Source organism: Equus przewalskii, chromosome 20 (genome assembly GCF_037783145.1).
Source record: "Equus przewalskii isolate Varuska chromosome 20, EquPr2, whole genome shotgun sequence".
In the NCBI taxonomy this organism is placed as follows: Eukaryota; Metazoa; Chordata; class Mammalia; order Perissodactyla; family Equidae; genus Equus; species Equus przewalskii.
The window spans coordinates 27074084-27096816 of NC_091850.1; the positions used below are offsets into that span (position 1 = coordinate 27074084).

Genomic DNA, 22733 nt, shown 5'->3' on the forward strand with positions numbered 1-22733 from the left:
GTTTCTGAGGAGCAGAGGAGGAGTTGGATTTTGCTCAATTTAAACATAAGGTGACTGTGGAAACATCCACTGCTGAGCCCCGTGGGCAGGAAGGGATCCTGCATACAGGTGAGGGCTGGAGGGGCCATGGCAGCGTGGTGGTGACCCTGACACCAAGAACGGATGGGCTCCCTGAGAGAGGACAGGACGAAAGGGCCCCATGGACTCCCAGGGAACCGAGGAAGGCTGAGGAGCCAGCAGAGAAGACAGAGGGAGAACTGGCCAAAGGGTCGGGAGGACCCAGGCAAGGCAGCTTCCCGGAAGCTCAGGGAGGGGCAGGAGCAGAGAGAAGCCAGAGTTAATACTGCCCAGAGGTCCAGGAGGAAAAGTTACTGGGTTTTGTGCAGAGAGGACCACTCACAGCTTCAGGAGAGCAGTTTTGTGCATGGAAGGCAGCAGCCCCCTCACAGGAGGTTCAGACAGGCGGCCTGGAAAGGCTGCCAGGGTCAGGTCTTGAGAGAGAGGAGAGAGGTTCCCAGGTTCCCAGACCAGAAGGGTACAGCATTCTGCAAAGCATGGCACTGGTTTAAGCTGGAAAGGAGCAAGTGTGAACAAGCTAGAGTAGGGGGTCTGTGAACTTGGATGGGAAAAGATGAATCTTTATTTTCCCTAACCTCTAACTGTAATTGAGCGTTTCCTTCAATTATCAACCCCTAGCATTAGCAGTTCTTGTGACTTGTGACCAATTGTCATCATATCACATTCCATTTGTTGCAGATACCTCAAAATATCATTTATACTCATTACAACTTTGAGATCATGGTAGTTATTGCCCACTATTAAATAATCCTATTGGTTAATGCTTTCTAAAGAAGCACCTATATTATTATAGTATCAAAACTTAAAAATATAGTACAGCTTTATTTCAATGTAATTGTGCCCTCTGATGTATATTATTGTCTGCATTTAAAAACATCATTTTGAGAAGAGGTCCATAAGCTTCACCAGACTGCCAAAGAGGTTCATGGCATGCAAACGCTGAAGAACTCTTAGGTTACGAAAAGAGATAATCCTGACAGCAGGGTTCCAGGGATGTAGGGAAAGATGGGTGCAGAGTGTAGATGAACAGGATAGTTTTAGAGACGAGGAAAACCTTCAGCTCTGAGAGTGGGAGGAAGGAGGTCACAAGGTCACGTGTAGAGAGAGCTGGCAGGACTTCATCATCAATATATAAAACAACTTTTGTCGACACTGATGCCTACTGTATGCCAGCTGTTGTGTAGGTTTATGTAAGATAACAAAGTAAGGGGCAGGAGGGAAGACCTCTTGAGTCCAGAATAACCTGGGGAGTTGGCTCTGTGACTTTGCTCCAGCAGGGTGTGGAGATCCAAGATGGGATTGGAAAAACTGAGTGGTGGTGGTTTAGGTTTGAGAATTTGGGTGGAAATAAGAAAAGACGAGGCTGGGCCAGAGAATGCAAAATTTTGCTGAGACTTCTGACTATTCTAGAAAGTGAGTTGCAGAGAGTCCAACAGCTGGGAATAGTCTAATGAAGGAGATGAAGTGGGAGGGGTTGAGCAATGAAAGGCCCCTTTGAGGAGTGGAAACAGGTTTGGTGAGGATGGAGGGGGGAGCAGAGAAAAAGTTGTAGTTGAAGATGGCAATGCCACGTTAGCAGTATCAGATGGAGGAACTGTGACTCTGCAACTGTCATCACCTCCTCTGGCAGCCTGTAACTCCACCAGAAATTTGCTGCTGTTTGCATAAGCCCAGTCTTCCCCATCATGAGACTGCATTTAACTTACAAGAACTTGAACTTTAGGAGGACAACTCGAAGGACAGCAAATATGGAGGTCAAGGAAGGATAACCAGACCCACTCTTGTAGCCCAGGGGAAAATAATGAGAAGAAATGAAAAAAGGCAATGTGACCGATGCCTGCCATTCAGGTTCATAGAGAGAAACTGAACAATCCAATAGCTTCCTCCAGGGAGCCCAGAGCCAGAAAGGTGGGCTCTCCTGGTGCCACCTGCTCAATGGAGAGGTTGGCATCGCACTGTGTGAGAATTTAAAACACTGTCAGAAATCAGCCCTTGCTCAACTTTGCGACTTCTTAACTACCTGTCAGAGATTAACACGCAGCCTTGGGACTGCCAGAGCTGTCCTTTGGGGCAGCTTCCCTGTAGGTCAAGGAAGAGAGAAGAAACAACTTATACCCTGCTTGATAAATGGTGTCAGAATACTAATAACAATATTAATAGCAGGAAATATTTACCATGTTCGCTATGTGCAAGGCATTATTCTAAGTACTTTATATGCACCGCAACTCATCCGGACAAAATAATCTTAGGAGGTAGGTACTATTTACAGATGGGGAAACCGAGTCCCAAAAAGGTTAACTGATTTGCCAAATCCAGGCAGTCTGCCCTCAGAGTCCAGGTTCTTAAACACCACAGCAGACTTTGACAGACCTGCTGGGGCTCACGTTCTGTATCATCACAGACACCCAGGAAGAGGGATTTTGGAGACATGGTCCTACCACAGCGGATACTTTTATAATTGTTTTAGTTGTTGCTGTTTACTGTTTGCTTTGACTAAGTGATCAATTGGGGGGGAATAACACAGGGAGTAACATATGGGTAGTAATCTTTTCCTTTTAAGTAAACTGCATCTTTTGTAGTTTTAACCATGGTATCACCTTTAGGAGTGAGCAAGATGGAGGGAAGCAATTTGAAGCCAGTTTGGGAGCCTTGATATGGCAGATGGGGTTAAGAGGGCAGGCACTGAGGCCAGAATGGCTGAAGTCACAGTTAGGCTCTGCAACTTGCTAGCTGTTGTGACCTTGGGCAAGTTACTGAACTCTTCTATGAGACCAGTTCTCATCTGTAAACACCAAGGCTCATCCCAATTCTGACTTCGTAGGAATCTTGGGAAGGTTAAAGCAGTTTAGAATGGTGGCTACATATAGTACGTGCTCAACTAATTTCAGCAACAGAACAGACAAGCTGCACCTGGAGACATGAGCATCAAATCCTAGCTCTGACCCAGGAATGGAGAGAAGGATGGAGAAATACGTGGTAAAGCAAATGTGGCAAAATGGATGGCAGAATCTAGGTAGTAGGCACGTGGTATTCCCTGTGCATTCTTTTAAAATATCATCTTGGAGACGGAGGGAAAAGAGACCTGAGAATGGGACTTGCCCATTCTTGCCAAGGACAACGCCATGTGAGGATGTGATGCTTAGAATTCTGGCACCATCTTGAGATTATGAGTGAAAAGCAAGAGAATCACAGAGACACCAACCCAGTGTTCTGATATCCTTGAGTCGCTGTTATGGACTGAATTGTGTCCCCTCAAAATTTGTAGGTTAAAGCTCTAACTCCCAATATGACTGTACTTGAGAGATAGGGTCTTTGAGGAGGCAATTAAGGATAAGTAAAGTCCTAAGGCTGGCCCTCACCCAATCTAACCCGCGTCCTTCTAAGAAGAGGGAGAGACACCAGGAGCACAGACAAAAGGCCATGTGAGGACACAGTGAGAAGGTGGCCGTCTGCGAGCTAAGGAGAGAGGCCTCAGGAGAAACCAGACCTGCTGACACCTTGATCTTGTGTCTCAAGCTTCCAGAACTGTGAGAAAATAAATTTCTGTTATTGAAAGCACCCAGTCTGTGGTATTTTGTTACGGCAGCCCTAGTAGGCTAAAACAGTCATGGAATTAACCAACCTTAGAATTATCTATCTGTTGCCTTCAGTGATGGAATAAATGCCCTTATTGCTTTAAAAACAATCCTAGTCTTTTCAACAAATGGTGCTGGAACAACTGGAAATCTACATGCAAAAAACGAGTCTAGACACAGACTTCACATCCTTCACAAAAATTAAATCGAATGGAACAGACCTAAATGCAATATGTAAAGCTATAAAACTCCTAGAAGATAACATAGGAGAAAACCTAGATTATCTTGGGTAAGGCAATGATTTTTTAGATACAACACCAAAGGCACGATCCATGAAAGAAATAATGGATAAGCCGACCTTCATTAAAATTAAACATTTCTAATCCATGAAAGACAACATCAAGAGCATGAGAAGACAAGCCACAGACTGGGAGAGAATATTTGCAAACGGTCTGATAAAAGACTGTTATCCAAAATATACAAAGGACTCTTAAAACTCAGCGGAAAACAAACAAAAAATGGGCTAAATACCTTACCAGACACCTCACCAAAGAAGATAACATACAGATGTCAATTAAGCTTATGAAAAGATGCTCCACGTGAGATATCATCAGGGAAAGGCAAATTACAACAAGATACCTCTACACATCTACTAGAACGGCCAAAATCCAGAATTGTGCCAGTGCCAAATGCAAGCAAGAATGTGGAGAAGCAGGAACTCTCATACATTCCTGATGGGAATACAAAACAGTACAGCCACTCTGGAAGACACTGTGACAGTTTCTTACAAAACTAAACACATACTCTTACCATATGATCCAGCAATCACACTCCTTGGTATTTACCCAAAGGAGTTAAAAACTTATGTTCACCCAGAAAACCCACACAGGGCTGTTTAAAGCATCTTTATTCATAATTGCTAAAACTTAGACACAACCAAGATGTCCTTCAGTAGGTGAATGGATAGATAAACTGCAGTCCATCCAGACAATGGAATATTACTCAGTGCTAACAAGAAATGAGCCATCAAGCCATGAAAGACATGGAGGAAGCTTAGATGCATATTACCAACTGAAAGAAGCCAATCTGAGACGGCTACACACTGTTTGATTCCAACTACACGACATTCTGGAAAAGGCAAAACTATAGAGAATATGAAAAGATCAGTGGTTGTCAGGGGTTGGGGGTGGGAGGGGGAGGGAGAGGCATGAATAGGCTGAGCACACAGGGCTTTTAGGGCAGTGAAAGTACACTGTGTGATATCATAGTGATGGGTATATGTTACTATCTTTTGTCCAAACCCATAGAATGTACAACACCATGAGTGAACCATAATACAAACTGTGTACTTTGCGTGATTATGATGCGTCAATGTAGGTTCCTCAAGTGTAACAAATGTACTGCTCTGGTGGGGGATGCTGATAATGGGGGAGGCTATGCATGTGTGGGGGCAGGGGACATACGGGAAATCTATGCACCTTCTCCTCAATTTGGTTGTGAACCTTAAACTGCTCAAAAAATAAAATCTTAATAATAACAAAGAAAAGAAAACAATCCTAGCTCTGCCTGCTATTTTGGATAAGTCATTTGACTTTTATAAGCCCCACTTTCTTTATGCATAGAATAGGTATGATGATAATTTCTACTTCCCACAGTCAGTGTGAGGAGTAAATAAGAGAGCATATGAGAAAGTGCTGGGCACAGTGGTCAAGAATTAGAGGACCAGCCCCAGTGGCCTAGTGGTTAAGTTCAGCATGCTCTGCTTTGGTGGCCTGGGTTTGGTTCCCAGGTGTGGGCCTATACCTCTCTGTTAGCAGCCACGCTTTGCTGGTGGCCCACATACTAAAAAATAGAGGAAGATTGGCACGAGCATCAGCTTAGGGTGAATGCTCCTCAACAACAACAACAACAAAAAAAAAAAGCATTAGAACTTCACCATTTCCCTTAGAAGCAGAGAGCATATGAAATGTCTTCTTACGTTATTTTGTTGGCTTTTCCACTGGACTGAGTGATGAATGGTAAAAGGGCTGAAGTGCTTGTTGCTTTGTCCAAGGAGACCATGCCACGTTTCATGAAGAGAGCCAAGACGGCAGCAGGACACTACCAAGGGTTTGGTGCGCCATATTGTTTACCACATCTTGGTATTCAGATTCAGGGTCATCATGTCTGCAGAACACCCACCTCACCCCTTGGGCCCACCTCTCTCCTCAAGTTCTGCATTAACCAGCTGCCTAGGGTTGCAATCCATGAAGCTGCTTACCTCCCTGGCTCACACCAGAAAGGCAATCCTACAAGAGCACCCTAGGCCCCTGGGGAACCACTTACCCACATCGGCCCCGCTGAGTGCCTTCCCCAGTGGCCAGGGCCTCATGTCGATTCTCTTCCCATTAACAGTGAGTGACTGCACACAACCTTGAAAGCCTCGGTTTGTTCCTGTTGCTCTGACCAACCAGTAAGCACTGGGAGCTCCACCAAGATAAAGAGGCGTCCGGAAGGTAATTTTACTGTATTGGCCCTTTGAGAAAAGTGAAAACTTATTACTCACTAAACAAAATCAAAAGCCAAAATACATCAGATTTTAAGGAGGGAATGGTTAAGGTGTATTACAGCCCCTGAGGTTTCTTCCATCTGTATTTAAGACCTACTGGAAAATCAAACCCACGGTTACCGCAGGAAACGTAGTGAGCTTCTCAGAAGGCTGTGTTTCGAGAAGCGATGATTTTGTAATGCCTAGAAGGGAAGGGAAGGTAGGTCAGAGCCAAGAGCAACCCAACAGGCAGTGTACCATGCTGGGCATCCAAAAACAACTTTCTCTTTCCAGTCCGGACACCAATTTGCTGTGTACCTTGGATGGGTCACAGGGCTATTCTGTGTCTCAAAAGGTAATACTACTAATTTTGTGTACACGTGGGCTAACATTGACCCTTTCACTATCCTAGTCACCTTTAGACTATATCCTGCAAGAAACATTGTTGGGGGGAAATTGCAAAATAGATTGTGTTGCAAAATATTTTGAAATTTGCTCATGCATCCAACTTTTTTTTTTAAGTGTTACTACAGTTAGGTAGGGACGTTTCCAATCTTAGACCAAACCACAATCTGGATTGTAGGTTTTGAGGTTTCAAAATGCAGAGCTGAACATTAGGTGGGACAAAATTAAGGCACCCTTAGTCATTCTATTTTTTATTACAGAAATATCTCATTCATTTGAATTAAAAGGTACAGAAGGGGGCTGGGAAAGGCATCTGCTAGAACTTATAAAATGTCCGGAATGTGAGCCACTGAAATGTAATCTTTATCCTTTACACCTTCGTTACTAACAAGTAGAACATCTGATCATTGCTTTGTCTTTCCTAATAAATAGATATGAATGGTTTGTAAATAGTATATTGCATATGATCTAGGCAGCTTTAAAGTACCTACAGTGGATTTTAAGGATTAAATTGTTTGCCAGCCACTGGGCATACTGCCTTCATTTGATGAACTGAGTGCCCTGTGGCTCTCAATGATCCTCAGAGTTCAACCTTTCTGGATCCCATCTTCTCCCTCTGACCCTGTTCCTTGATCCAGGATCAGGGCAGGGCTCTGACAGCTAGTTCTTTTCTCCTTTTCTGGCTCATTCAGTGCATGGTAGGGGTGGGTGGTTCCTTTTAGGCTCCCTTCACAGCATCCCAGGCAATAGTCTTCAAGCCCACCCTTTACCTTCCTCTAATTAGGATTGCCTTTAGGATCTTGGACCCTGCTTTGCCTGCTTACCCTGAGATCTGGTAGTTTGCATTCCTCCGGCGCAGGCCTTAACAGTTTTTGGTGGGTGTGGAAGCGTGAAAGTCCAAGGCCCTTGCTTTGGGCTGGGATCACTCTGAGGGATAACTTCTCCTCCAGACCGCCCCACTGGGATCAGGCTGAAGCCGGACCCTGGAGAACTGTGCCTGGAATCTCTCTCTCGCTGATTTCCATTCCTCCCCTGTCCATCTTCTCCTCTCCTTGACACATTTCCTTCGGGAGCACTTTCTTAATCCATCACAGGCACAGGACTCCTCATCTCAGGTCTGTTTCTCAAGAACGCCAACTTAAGACAGAGTTGCTCTCTCCCAAGAGGGTTTATTAAACATTCCACATCTGCAGTCCTGCCTATACAATTTGCTTAGCAAGTCCTGGGGGTAGGGAGGCAAATGTTGCCCTGAGTATCTGTAAAATTATATTGCTTCTTGCAATGAATTCTTATATTCATAAAATCATAGGCTCTTAGGATTGGAAAAAAATATGAAAACTCATATAATCCAAGCTCCCATTGACAGCTGGATTCCTTGTACATCCCTACCAAAATGTCTTGGTAAGTCCCATGTTAAACACCTTCCCAAGGACAGGGCATTGGCTCCTGAGCTAGTCTGTTGCCCCTCCGCACAACTTCGTATGGTTAGGTGGGGCTAACATTGGCTCCTTGAGGCTCTCCCCATTGGGCTTCAGCCTTAGGGGTCCACAGAGTAAGTCCTTCTTCCTCAAGACTCTCCTTTTGACTCTATGACGACAAGCCACATCCACGCCTTCATCTTCTTTTCTGCAAACTCAAGAATGCCCATTCAATCAATCATTCCTGGGATTTCAAGTCATCTTCCTATCCCAGTGACTATAATTTGAACATGCTCTAGTTTCTTTTGTGGCCCTCGGAGTGTGATCACGGATATGAATGCAATCTTTTTAGAAGATTAGAGTCACCATTAGAGCACTGGAAGCTATACACATAGTCACCAGAATAGAATAGGGTCGTCATCTCCCTTTTTCTAGATGCTATGCCTCTATTAATGCAACCTATAATTTCTCTAGCTTGCTGTTACCGCACAGCCCTGTTTATTAACTTCTATTGAACTTCCTTGCTTTAAATCATAACACATTTTCACGTGTTGCTTCTATTATAGCTTTTCCATCCTTTCTTCATGTTATTATTTTGGATCCAAGTTCAAAGCTTCTTTATTCTTATCATACTTAATTTTAATCATATTGGCCTACTGCCCTGGCATTTGTGTGACTCTGTAGCTCATTCATCCCATCTTTTCCTTTCTTAGAAATATAGGCATAAGTGACATCCCTGGATTCACATGCGCTACATTCAAATCTTTGCTCATTTGGAACCACTGGGGTCCAGATTAATGGGGATCAGCGAGGCATGACCTTTTATACAATATGTCTTGCCAGCAAAGAACAGTGAAGAGCCAGGCAGAGAGAAATCTATCCACGTATACAAAAGGCTTTCTTGCGGCATTTTTCCTCAGAGACTACAGACACCTGCCTATTCATAATTACAGGCTTGGCTCCTTGGCAGCTTGCTAATCCAAACTATTTATTCCAAACACAATCCTAAAATTGCCCAGAGCATGACAAAGATGTGAATACTTAGGTGATTTGCTGAGTAGCCCAACGGCTACATTATTTTACCACTTCCTATAATCATGGCCCCCAAAAAAGGTCGATGGATGGCTGATTCCTGCATACTGAACCAAGGGAATCTTTTGGGACAATTTTCTAAAGCCACAGGATTGCAACACCCCTGCCTTAAAAGCAAGCTTTGTGTCTGGCACTAATAAGGGCTTCTAGTCTTCCAATATGGGCCTTCCTCTACCCCTAGCTTTGATGTCCTTGTGGAAAGACAACATGTCCCTGGGCACAAGGCCTAATGGATGTCCCTGTGCACTGCACCCACAGCGATGACACTTGCCAATTCAATTCTTCTCCTCGGCAGATACGGGACGGACATGTGCCCTGACAGCCCACCTAGAGGGGAAGGCACCAGCAGGAGTACCCCAGAGCTCAGCAGCACCGGTTCACCATGAGAAATGGCCCATCTGGAGCCTGGATCCTGCCAAGTCTGCCTCAGCTGTCTGCAGTGGGACCCTCTCAGGATGCTTATGGTGGGTGCTAGGTGGGTGGGCAGAGAGAGAGGCTCGCGCTCACCTGTGACTGGCCTGTCACCGGGGTGCCATTGTTCAGCTGCAGCAGCCCGTTCAACCCATCTCTGTAGAGTGTAACCGTGTGCCAACCCCCTAGCTTGATTTTGGTCTCACTTATGATGACGGCAACCCCAGTTCCACAATTAAACCTGCAGAGGAGGAAAAGGAAAAGAAGATTCTTTGATCAACCAGTTCATTATGTTTTCAGACTCCCTGGACATCACTTCCAGCGTGACAGCGTCTTTGAGAGTCAGTCTGCTCAGAGTTATGTTTACGAATGTCAAGAGCTGTCTGAATCTATAAATGGAAAAACCAGATGCCTCCCCCCAGGACGATCTCAGTCTAGTGGTCCTTAATCTGCCCATGGAACTTTTAAATGTGGGGCCTTCTTTAACCTGACTTTCTCAGCAGCTTACAAAATAGTGGGCAACTAAGAGTCTCCTTCTCCTTTTCAGAGATTACCAGATGCTTAAAGTGGATTCGAGGTGCAGTGAATTAGAACTTGAGTCATTCTGTTTCCAGGGATTTCTCTGGGGACTTCCTCCAACTCCCAAACAGGCTCAGCAATATTAATAAAATGCAAAAATTCCCCAGTCTTCACACTCCTTTTGGCAAGCTGGCCAGCACTGCCACCTGTGCTCAGCTGTGCCCAAATGCAGGTGCAGTTTCCAGAGGAGGCTCTGGTGCAGGAGTGAGGTGTGGGTGGGGGGAGCATTCTCAGATGGTTGCATTATTCTTGTTTGTTTGTTTGTTTTCCCAACCTCCCTATGGCCCAGGGTGCCTCACCGTCACTATGCCTGGCATCTAGACTTTTGACCCTTTCCAGTCAAATTCCAAACAGCCACCATGCCACTTCCCCATGGGTCCTGAGACTGCCCATGCAGAAGGCCGCCATTGTCTTTATCGGGACCTGCACTGATTGCAGCCCATCTCTCATGGCCTCCCTTTGTCTCCTGACCCCAGTGGAGTGGAGTGGGGTCAAGAGGCATTGCAGGCCAGGTTCAGCCAGAGGGGGATATCAGAGTCACTCAAGAGGAGTTGCAGAGTTAGAGAACTGCCACCAGCCAATAACCGCCAGTGCGCCTGGGTGTCTATCAGATCCCCAAGAGGTTAGACCACAGCCCCAGATCCTCGTGGCTAAGCTCAAACCTCCATGAACCAAAGCACGTAGCAAAGGATGGGGGCCCATTTTACTCCAAGTGGGACGCTCAACAGTCTTCTCCAACTGAACCAAAAGTAATTTTGGGGCTGAAATAATTAAAAGACGTAATGGTTGACACCTATAGCATGCTTGCTATGGGTCAGGCCTGCTCTAAGCACTTAAGTCATTTCATCCTCATGATAGCCCTGGGAGGAAACGCAGGCTTGGAGAGATTAAGCCATTTGTTGAAGGTCAGGCAAGGGGAACGGTGCCACCAGGATCTTAACCAGTACACCTGGAGAAGGACAAGGCTGATCTCCACTGCTTATTCTCAAACAGGTGCCGTTTACACCTCCATGAGGGTAATTAAAACACTCACACCTCCACACAACTCTGCCTCCCAGAAAACCAAGCATAAACTAAAGGTGGCTTCCAACGTGTGTTGGGAGAGAAATGACCATGGAAGAGGAGGTAAGCCAAACTGGTCACCACAGCCCTCAGGGAAGACGAGGATGGGGTTTGAGTGTCTAGGAACCCATAGGAGGTTGCACACTTCTCTCTGCTCCCATGGCTGTAAGCTGTCTTTACCACAGGGGGCAGGGGGAAGATCCCAGCCTTTTTCCCATCTCATCCACAAGAGCTCCAGGAGAGAGGGAACTCTACGGCTTTGGCTCGCTGCTGCCTTCCTGGGATCTACAGCAGTGCCCAGTACACTGTGGGTGCTCAAGAAGCATTTGCTATTAAAAGAATGAACAGTTACAAGGTTCCCAAACTCAAGTTTCAATGGTTACCCTGCAATCCTGATACTCGGGTACATAGTAAAGTGGTCCATGCTCACCTGATACTACACACTGTTCCTTTATCTACAGGAATCCATCCTGTATGTATTTTATTCAGATTATAAAAATGTAAATATAATGTAGGACACCATTAAAAACTCCGTGGCCTTTTGGTGGGAGTTACCTGAATTGGAGTGAGCGGCGGATGATGGCCAGGGACATGAAGTCGCCCCTCCCGTGTTCATTCTCCCCACAGTAGAGCAGTAAGCCATCCTCCGCCTCTGCCTGTTAGTATACAAACAAAAGCCACGTGAACAATGAGCAGCTCCTCTTCCACAAAGCGCCACCTGGAAATACCCATGAATATGAAATGTGAGCATTCTCCTCTGTGGTCCTATTTACAAAGGGACAAGCACATGGACTCTGATTAACTCCCAGGGACCTAGTCCCAGTTCATTTCCAATAAACAAATGGCAGCCATATAAACAGTGTGTGTGAGGAACGGCGGTGAGGTAGGAGGAAGGCGACCCCATAGTTGACCTGCTCTTTGCTTGGCTTTGTGGATCCCCAGCAGAGCCTTGGGAAAACCACGTGCACGAAGACTGTGGTCACAGAGGGGCTGTTCTCGTGTTCATCAAATTCTATTCTCACCAAAGAGCATTCCATTTTTTCCCTTTATTATTTTTACTTCCCTCCCTCTGGGGAAGCATGCAAATTTGCTTCTTTCCTTCTATCAGGAGAACAGGATAGTAAAAACAGCCCAGCTGATAGACTAGTTTGGTTTTCACCCACGTTGGCTGACCTAGACTGGGACCACTCATCTTTGGGACACTCAAAACTGTGACCCTGAGCTCAAAGGGGACTTGTTTCCAGATCGCCAAGCCTTTTCATGTCGTCTGAGATACCCAAAAGAATCACTTTAAGCTGAAGTCACTGATGGGATTCTGATCTGCAGTTGATTGAGATGAGAGAGCATCTCCTGGGCTCTCACTATATGCCAGGGCCGTGTACAGCAGGGTTTCTCTTTGTTCAAGCACAGCCACAGCAATGAAGGCAGACACTTGGGTTGCCTTTAAAAGGGATTGTGATTGGAGAATGCTTTATGCCTTCTGAAGTCCTGGCCCGGGAAGAGTCATGATTATGAGCAACATAAGTGGGACCCAAACATTCCCACTGGGAACCTTCAGGCCAGCCACTTCCATAACACAGCAACATACAGAACCCACCCTCCCCTCACTGGTGCTTGTGACTGTGTGAAATGTGTCCATCATTGTTGCTGCCCTGGGCACGGGTTTGATGACAGGCTCTGTGTCATATTTACCCTTGATATCTACTTCCCTGCTTCCCCTCCCCTTCTCCTCCTCCCTTTTGACGTAGCAAGTTGCTGCGTTAAGAGATCTAATAGGCACTCATCAAACAAGTAATCCTTCTTACCCTAAATTCCAGAGTAATTTGAAATGCCTGATAGGAGTTCTTCAGAGGTTCAAAGGTTACATAGGAGTGGCCAAAGAACTGAGGATACTGTATAGCAATATCTGAAAAGAGAAAAAGATAACACAAAAGAAGGCTTTTCCTCACTTCCTCAAATGCAAAAATCAGTATATACCTTTGCCTGGATGTCACTAAGTGAAAACATTTGAGAAGTTGTTAACCCTAGCTTACTATCTTCTTCTCTCTACTTTTCACACCTACAATTCTCATTCTTGGGGACCTCAAGCTTCTGAAATTCTTAGGGAGAACCTGGACCTTTGGAGATTGTACTTGCTACTATAAAAAAACTAATGATTTTAAGACCACTGATACCTGCTTTCCAGCTGTACATTTGTGTCATATAAGTTGGCTCCATTATTATCCTTTTTAATATTCATGCACGTTTGCTTGCATTTTTCAGTAGAGATGTGGTCAAAGTAAAGCCCACCTCCACAAGGTGCCATCGGGATGATTTATTAATTGCTCCCAAAGTACTACACGTTCAGCCCACATAGAAATAGGGCTGCTATCTAACTAGAAGCAATGGAAGTTGCCTCACGTCTGCCTTGTATAGTGAATTTAATGACTAATACGTAGAAGAAGGGGCTTAGAAAAAGAGCTAGAAGGAAACACGTGTGGACCCCAAAACTTCCCTCTGGCTCCCAGTACAGCCAACCCACTACCATGTTCTCCCCCCACCAAGGACCTACCTTCTGAGCAGCTCTCACCACCTTTGCCCAGGTTGCAGTGGCATCGCGAGCCCCCCCAGGTGTAGTCATTGATGCAAAAGCTGTCAGCAGAGCAGAGAGTTTCATCACAAGACATGTCAAAAAGCCTCGGCATCATAACCACATCATTCTTCCCCTTCCTCTGCACTGGAGTGGGCTGGGGAGCCACCGTAGTTGGAGGGAGAGAGGCTGGGGTAGGGGGAACAAGCCCAGAAACGGTTTTTGGGTTGGATCTAGGCGCCGTCTTGGATTCCGCCAAAAATTTCTTATTCTCTCCTTTGATAGCAGGAAGTGGTTTAACCTAAAGTGAGAGAAGGGAAAGGGTTCAGGATCAACACAGAGCACAGCAATTAGACTGCTTTATTCATGGTTGATGCCTAATACTTGAAAATACACTCACTTTTGATACTTCCCCAAACCCTGGGATGTAGATGGGGGAGAGAGTACTGATCCTAGTTTATGGATAATGAACTTGAGGCCCAGGATTTTAAGTACCTTGCCCTGTATTACTCAAAAAATCAGTGAGAAGGCTGATATTACATGATTTATTATTACAATATCACAAAGATGCATTACCTTGTCAAGGAATTGCTCATTTCCTTATAATTTCTGACTTTGTAAAATTTCACTTGTTTGGAAATATATGTTTTTGCCAGATTGTGAAGTCAGCAGGCAGGGCTGACTATAGAACATCAGCAGGACTGGTACTTAGTTGCTACTAATTTATGATCACCTGGAGGCTAATAGTCGGAGGAAATAAATAAGTGTTAAAAGCAAATGGGCCAATTTAAGTAAGTTTTAAGTAAAATGTTCATGGTCCATTGGTTAAATTGCCTTGTTCAGCAAGAAAACAAAAACACTTGGGTTTTAAGAGAAGAGATTTTTGTTACCTCCTCAAAGGAAATATCCAAATCTATGTCGTCTTCAAATCCGTCATCATCCTCACCAGCTCCCGTGTCGGTTATATAATGGGGTCCGTAGCGGCCACTTCCTGCTTCCTCAGGGCCTTCACAGAGAAAAGCAGCACACTGCTGTCAACAAATAACTTCACTCCCTTTTCTGTCCTAATCCAGCCACATACAGAGCTCTGCCAAATGGATCGGGATGTATTGGAAACGCACAAGGAATTCAACACTGAAGAGGAAGCATTAATGACCAAAAATATGAAAAATGCTTCATCTCATAAGTAATCAAAGAAAGGCCAATTAAAATCAGAAAGAGCTGCCATTTTATATTGACAAGACTGGCAAAAATGCAAAAGTCGGGCAATAAAAAATATTGCCAAGGATGGAATCCACGGAGACGCTTCTATACTGATGTTAGATGTGTACAACCACTTTGCAGAACACTTGGAAGTATTTAATAAAGTAGAAAATGTTCATACCTTTTGACCCAACAGTCTCACCCCAACTTACAAAATCTGGAGAGACTCTCCCACATGTGTCCCAGGAGATATGTTCAAAATACAGTCATAGCATCAGAATTTGTAAGAGTAAAAAACACCCCAAATTAGCTATTTGTAATAGAAAGTAAAACTCCAAATATCTATCAACAGAAAATGGATAAGTCAATGATAGCATATCCATGGAATGGAATACTATATAGTGGGAAAATGAATGAATGAGCATTTACTGCATCAGTATGGTTTAATCTCACAGGATTTCATGCAAGAAATGCAACTTGCAAAGGAACACAACCAGTTTAATGCCATTTATATAAAAGTCAACAGCAAGCAAAGAGTTATTATTTAGGGATCCATACATATGCAGTTTAAACTCTTAAGAAAAGTAAGACAATGACAAAAATACCTGGGGAGGTTAGAAGAGAGATGTGAATGAGGTGTAATACACAGGGCCTTCGAGATCCCTCTATAATATTCTATTTCTTGAGATAGCTGCTGGGTATATGTGAGTGTTCATATTTTATATGCTATCTATATACTTTCAATGTATGAAATATTTCATTAAAAGTTCTTGAAAACAAAAAAGAAACATAATAGAGGAAACACAGCCACACCCAGAAAAAAGGGGCCCTATGTGGTATCATGGGGGCCAACCATTTCCATCCATCTTAGCAGGACAATGGGATCTTTCAGAACTGGCAGGTGGGCTGAGAAAAACTTATAGGGGACAACACAGGGCACAGTCCTTTGACGGATGGTCAGATTAGCATTCTTATTCAGTTGTCATTCACAAAATCTACTGATCCTCAACCATGTGACTTCGGCTCCACACAGGAAGCACTGCTCCAGGATGTGGGAGTCTTTTAAAGTGCTGCTCCATAGCGCCCCCTTGGGTGGCACATGTAGGAGCTGCCTCTCTAAATGGGGCACACCAGGTACCAGCCTTTAGGACAGGAATAACTCTGGCAAGAGAAACTGGCTTTTGCAGGTTGCTCATGCCCATTAGTTATTAGACATCCAGTGTCTGGATGACTAGTTAAAAAAGAAAGAAAGAAAAATGACACTAAAAACATTCAGAACAAACTAAGCGAAACACCTTTCTCACAAAAGCACACTCACCCTCCTCTAAGCAAAATAGCCTGCAGGCTGAAAACGGCGCTGAAGGAAATGACATGCAGGGAGTGTGGGAAGCCTTCTCAGCTGGCACGCTGCTGACTGGGAACCTCCCGCTGGACCAGGAAGAGAGAAATGTGGAGCAGGTGATGGGCAGACAGAGAAGGAGGTGTTCTCAGGTGTTCACGCACATGTTGGTGGAGGTGGGATAAGATGGAGAGGTGGTATTCTCACCACCTCCACACCAATTCCCCACAGGTTTATCTAAAATAGCCCACATGTCAGCTGAAAATTCGAGCCTGCCGATGCCAGATTTATACCTGGAAGCAAGTTCTCTTAAGCCACCTGCATCCAGCCAGCACAGCTGTGTGCCAGATGTCTCCACACAAAAAGCCAGGAAGCCCTCGAAGACAGCTTCCCCCTCTCGCCTCTCTATATGTCTGTATCTTTCTGCCTCTCTCCTTGCCTCTCTCTCTTTCTCTGGGTCTCTTTTTTTCTCTCTGTCCCTTTCTCACTCTCCTTTTCTATCTCCGTCTCTCTCAGATATTCAGAATTGTTGAACTTCAGAAGAAAGAATCCATTTGGTAATAAAAGGATTACATATCACATACCTGAAGAGAGATGGGTTCTATCTTCAGTAGGTTGGTCTCTCTCTCTCCAGGGTGTTCTCCCTTGCCCTCTGCATATTCTTGCTGCTCTGGTATTATTCTCATCAATGTCAAGATTCTCTCTGTTTCATCTTATGATATCCTATCTGAAAAACACTTCCGAAGTTCCCCCACTGCCTACCAGATAAATCCTATACTCCTTGGTCAAGAACTCAAGGTTCTCAATAATAACAACTCCTCTTTTTCTTCCTTCTTTCCCCCATCACCATGATTTATTGAAACCTACTGCCTCTCTCCAACTTAGTTATCATTGGATGCTTCATGTGATACATTTCTAAACTTCACAATAATCCTGCAAGGTAAATGTGGCTCGTTTCATGTTGTAGATAAGTAAACTGAAGCTCAGGGAGGTGAAATGATTTGACTAAGATCAAAGACGTTGTAATTGATCAAGACTAACTCCAAGCTGTTCTCTCAGTTGCCTGCAAGAGAAGAAGCCACCATGGAGGGAAAAAGAGCATGGGATTTAGAAAATTAACATTTTCATTGAGCATATTTACCGCACCAGGAGATTTTCATACGTTGTTTCTACTAATCCTCACAAAATCCTGTGAAATTGGTATTATCACTCCCATTTTACCATGTGGAGATGTAAACTCAGAAGGATTCAATAACTTGCTCAAAGGCATGCAGATAGTAAACAGCAGAGCTAGATTTATCCTTGGTCTCTCTTTTGACTATATCAAGTCACATGTAATCTGACTCCAAATTGTGTTTTCAGCATCTTTTTTCCCTTTTCAAAAGCCATAGTAGCCGAACTGGTCTACCAGTTGTCTCCTGAATACATCTTGTGTTTTCTTATCCCAAGACTTTGCTTAACACTCTTCCCCATGTGGCCCTCCTCCGCCCTCTCTGCATTCTGTTTGAGACAGAGCTGAATGACTAAAGACTAAAATCAAGAGATATTTTAAAAAGAGACCATTAGACCCTTCTGGAGAAAAAATGACAACTCCAGAAAAGATGAAGCTGCCAAGATCTGTAGGACATTCCTCCATCTCCTTCTGGATGGGGCTAACCACCCATGGATATATGCCCCTAATCATGAGCTCAGAATAAGCATCCATAGCTTGATGAAATCAACAGATGCTCAAGATGGTATTTACACCTTCTAGAGTCCTGATCTGAGGATGCTGCTCTTGTGTTTCCCAACTCAACTGTGAACCCCCTGAGGGCAGGAAACATATTTTAGACTTATTTTTTTAAAGGCATTCTTTTCGTTTGTTTTTTGGCAAGGAAGATTGGCCCTGAGCTAACATCTGTTGCCAATCTTCCTCTTTTTTTTTTTTTCTCCCCAAAGTCCTAGTACATAGTTGTATATCCTAGTTGTAAGTCATTCCAGTTCTTCTATGTGGGACGCCACCACAGCATGGCTTGATGAGGGTGTGTAGGTCTGCACCCAGGATCTGAATGGGTGAACCCCGGGCCACCAAAGCAGAGCACATGAACCCAACCACTTGGCCACAGGGCTAGTCCCTAGACTCTTGATAGCCCTTCCCATCCTCCATTTAACTGACACTTCACATACTCATCAAAGGCCAAGACCCCCAGCAGGCATAAGAGATACTCCTACAATGCTGCACTATCGTGGACTGTTGTCTCTGTCCTGTCCTGGCCCACCTGGCCATCCGTGTTTAAGCGGTGGAATATCTGGAGAGGAATCCTTACATGGTGAGACTTGGCCCCAAATCCAAAGACCTTCCCCCCAAACTGCCACCATTCTTGTCTTTTTCCCCAACTCACAACCAGAAGTTTACAGCTGAAAGAGACCTTGGACGCCATCCAGTCCAATCTCCTTATTTCATAAATGTGGAAACTGAAACCAGGTTTTAAGTCATGGAAGAGAAGAGACTTAAAACCAAGGTCATGCATCTCATTAGTAGAAGACCCAGAACCAGAACCAGAACCAGATCATATGACCCCTAGTTCAATGCCCGTAACACTCTATCATGCAGATGTTTTGGCACCAAGTATCTAAGATACTTCAGCTGAACACAGAGAAGCCAGGGGTTGGGGGATGGGTAGCTGAGGTCTCTTCCTGCCTCTCAACCTACCCTAGGAAGTCGCTCTTGAAGGAAACTCCTTAGAAGAAAGGACCCTAAATGCATTTTTGCTGCTATGAAATGGCCCTGTGATGAGAACGGAAATGATTCCAGATTCTCTGCTCATTTTGACAAGTAAAATAAGGCATATGTTATTGAATGGATAGAATTCTTTGGTCTTTACAATAATTGCTTCCGTTTTGACACTGTATATAATATATCTCCTTGAAGCCAGAGGTTACTTCTTCGTTTGGGGAAATGAAGGGTGTGGGATAAGGATGGGGAAAGGAATATGAAATTACAAAGACTTAAAGACATTTTGATTTTTGTAGAAGGACCTTGGAGATCAGCTAGCACAACAAGTCCATTTTACAGAGGAGTAGACCGAGGCTCAGAGAGTCCGTGGGACTCGCCTAGAGAGACAGCTCACTAGGGGCAGAGCTGATCCAGAATTCTGGACTCCCAGGGCTGTACTCCAGCACTCTTTGCAGCATCTGTCTGTCTCTCAATAACCCAGGCTAATAGTCATTTCTCATTTTTAACAGGAAGGAAATGAGCACAGAGAGGACCAGATGCAGCATAACTCAAATAAACCTGGAATATAGCTCCCTGCTTTCGCTTCCTGACAGCCACACCACCTGAGATCTCAAATCCAAGGCTTACATCAAGTTTTTACCAGTGCCGTTTCTAAGTGAGCACAGAATGTGCAGTCTAAGCCAGTAATAAGAATTCTCCCCGTAGCCTGGGGTTATTGTAATTAAAGTGCATAACTTATGTCTTTCTACTTGGCACTTTGTTAATTAGGAAAAGAGAACATTAAAAAGGAGGCATTTATTTAGAACCAGAATAGTCAAACCACTGACAAAACGTAAAACAAGTTCAAGGGTTGTTCCACTATAAGAAAAACTAATACACAAATTATAAATTGCTATGAATAAATTAAGGGATGACTTTTATTTTATAAAAACGTGTATGTTTGCTTTTATAAAGGCATCACAAGTTTTCTATAAATAGTCAGTTTCTCTGATGTATCAACATGATGTAGCTGGAAATATGCCTGGTTATAGAATCCAAATAATTGGGAGAAGAACACAAATGAGTGTGTGTCCTTGGACAAGTCACTTAATCTCTCTGGATCTCATGTTTTCTGATAAAATAAGGAATGACATCAGATTTGATGACCTGCGAGATCCTTTCCAGCACTGACATTTCTGTGACCCTAAAGTTGACACTTTTGATTTAGACACATTGCAGGCATCTGTTACTCCAAGCAAAGTCTGAAAAAGAAACAACCAGGGAAGTTTACTTACATGGATGAAAAAGAGAAAAGGAGTTAATTCAGCATGAAAGTTACAGGCCTTGGGGATTGTGGCTTTGTGTTCAATATTCTAACCTCCTAGAAGATATGATCTATCATTTATCAGAATCCATCTTCATTCATAAAGACCAGTTTGTATTTGAGTCCCTTCTCTTAACGGTTCTTGGCGACAATGAGAGAGGAACACTTATTCCCCACTGCAGAAGTTGTGATTGTGAGCAGAGTTTCCCAAAATTCTGTTGGATTCTTGTCCAACCTCTTCTCCTCCCTACAGAGGCAGAGACATAAACTTAGATGCTGAGTGGAAGCATTTGGTCTATATTTCTGAACTGAGCAGAAGTTAATCTATGAAAGGACCTCAGGGAGGGAGGAAGAATTTGGGGCAAATTTGGTCCCTCCCACCTTCCCGCTCCACCTAGACAAGTGGAAAGCAGTGACCTGGGCAGCTGTGACCTTTCTGCAAACCCAAACGCTCCCTCAAATGGGCTGTGCCATAGTCTGGATTGGGTGGAAGGGACTTTGCAAGCCCAGTCTGTACCTTAGAGTAGGCTGTGTTGTCTGACCCAACCTTTATCAGAAATAAGGATGGTATTTGATTCTTTATCTGCTGACTGTGTTGTTTTATTTCTAAATTGGTTCAGAAAATGGACAAAGAGGAAAAGTTGCTAATCGGGCATCCTCAAAACCCCAACATTCACCAGAATAAGAATGGTTGGAGAGCAAGGGTTCCCCACGAGGCAATGTGGCAGGACAGACTGGGTCATCTCCTTCATGCAAATATTCAAGACTCGGTTGTGTGGATGGAATAACGACAGGTCAGACTTGTGGCCTTTGTCTCTTTAAGGTCTCCCTAAGACCCTGTGTTACTTGGCCCTGCCAGTTTGAGCCTCATCTCCTATCAGTTTATTCCTTCTCATCCTGCTGCAGCCACATTGGTTCTTCTTTCAGTTGGGGGAACACACCATGCTTTCTTCTGCCTCAGGGTCTTTGCACATGCTGTTCCCTATGCTCAGAAATCTTATCCCTCACTGTCTATCCTTTGTCTTTTTGATTCTTTTAGAGCTCCACTCAAAATCACTTTCTTAGGAATGTCTTCTCTGTACCGCAGATAAGATCAGGTTCCCTTCTTGAATATTTTCATAGTTCTCTTTTATAGCATTCTTAGCTTGTAATTACATATTTATTTGCGGGATGATTTTACAAGTGTGACTCTCCCACTAGATTGTAAACTCCTTGAAGAAAGCAATATGTCTATTTTGGTTTCCATTATACCACCAAAACGTTACTCACTGCCTGGCACATTGTAGGAACTTAAAAAACGTATGGGAAATAAAGAGTCAACTTTCAGAATAATCTAGGCATAATAAAAATATATAACAGCAGCATTTGTTTGGATTCTAACAGCAAAAGTCCAAGCACAAGAGAACCCACACAAAGAGCTTGGAAGCTGTTAACACTTCTTTCCAGAATCTTAAAGAAATCATTTCACAGTTTTCCTGGAAAATAATTCATACTCAGAGCCCCTTCTGGGGTTGGTCTTCCCAGGTGGCTCATCTGCGTTGAGCTGCTTTGGCTTGGGCTTATGTTTTAAGTAAAGTCAGTCCTGCCGCCCTGGCCAAAAGTGACTGAACCAGGATCTGTGCCCGAGCCTAAGACAACCACATCCAGACCAGCTACCTCTGAGGGGCCTCAGGGTGAAAATCTACCCACAGCGGGGCTTCATGTTGGAGGGCAAGGCAAATATTCCAGCGCCGGCCCCTCCTCCCTTACTTGCTTGCGCTGGAGATTCTATAGGAGCTAAATACTGGATTTCTGAGCCTCCATTGCATCTAGGGGTGGCCATGTGAGAGTCTGGGTAAGATGCGAGTGGAAGTCTCTTGGGACTTCCCTTTCTACTATGTTGTCTTTGGCAATGAAGGTGGTTGTGATGGTTGGAGCTGCAGCAGCTGGTGCCTTCCTAACGGAAACTGATGGGGATTGAACAACTCAATTAGAACCTCTCTCTGGGGAAGTGTGCCAGCTGCGTGCATGCTGAGGGGGTGGGGCACAAAAGCTCAGCTGGATGCTGAAGACCACCGGACAAGACTTGCAGTTCTGCACCAGGGAAGCCCCCTTAACGTCAGCCTTGGCAGCACAGGGACTCAGAGGGTACACAAGGATACTGAATGGTTTCCCTTGCTCCTCCTTTTCCCCTAAACAATCTGCCTGAATCTTTTCCTCCAGCCTGAATGAACCTAACTAATCCAGGGGTATATTTCTATGGTGGTAGCGGTGGGATTGTTGGGAGAGAGGTGCTGTGAGGACCAGCCATGGGCAGATATGTTTGTTCTTTTCTACTCATCATGCTTCATGACACTCTTACTTGACCAGAGCCCAAGAATGGCACCCTAGGCACCAAGTGACTTCTAGGGCTCTCACCTCAAAGCTTCTCTGCCTCCCTTATCTTTATGCACATACACAGAGGAATCACCAGCTGT

General features: G+C 44.4%; 1 protein-coding gene across 5 annotated transcripts in view; it reads right to left on the minus strand.

The window, feature by feature from the left end:
• The window catches only part of EGFLAM (EGF like, fibronectin type III and laminin G domains), a 175619-nt gene that overhangs the window by 36705 nt on the left and 116181 nt on the right, over nucleotides 1–22733 (minus strand). For all 5 annotated transcript variants that reach the window (XR_011530377.1, XR_011530376.1, XR_011530378.1 and 2 more), the window contains 6 exons: nucleotides 14607–14722; nucleotides 13699–14017; nucleotides 12953–13053; nucleotides 11703–11803; nucleotides 9603–9747; nucleotides 5979–6168 (listed from right to left, as the gene is read on the minus strand). Coding sequence is in view for 2 of the 5 variants with exons in the window: in XM_008526792.2 (XP_008525014.1) it covers nucleotides 5979–6168; nucleotides 9603–9747; nucleotides 11703–11803; nucleotides 12953–13053; nucleotides 13699–14017; nucleotides 14607–14722 (972 nt within the window). In the remaining 3 variants the exon portion in view is untranslated. The remainder of the gene's footprint in view (nucleotides 1–5978; nucleotides 6169–9602; nucleotides 9748–11702; nucleotides 11804–12952; nucleotides 13054–13698; nucleotides 14018–14606; nucleotides 14723–22733) is intronic.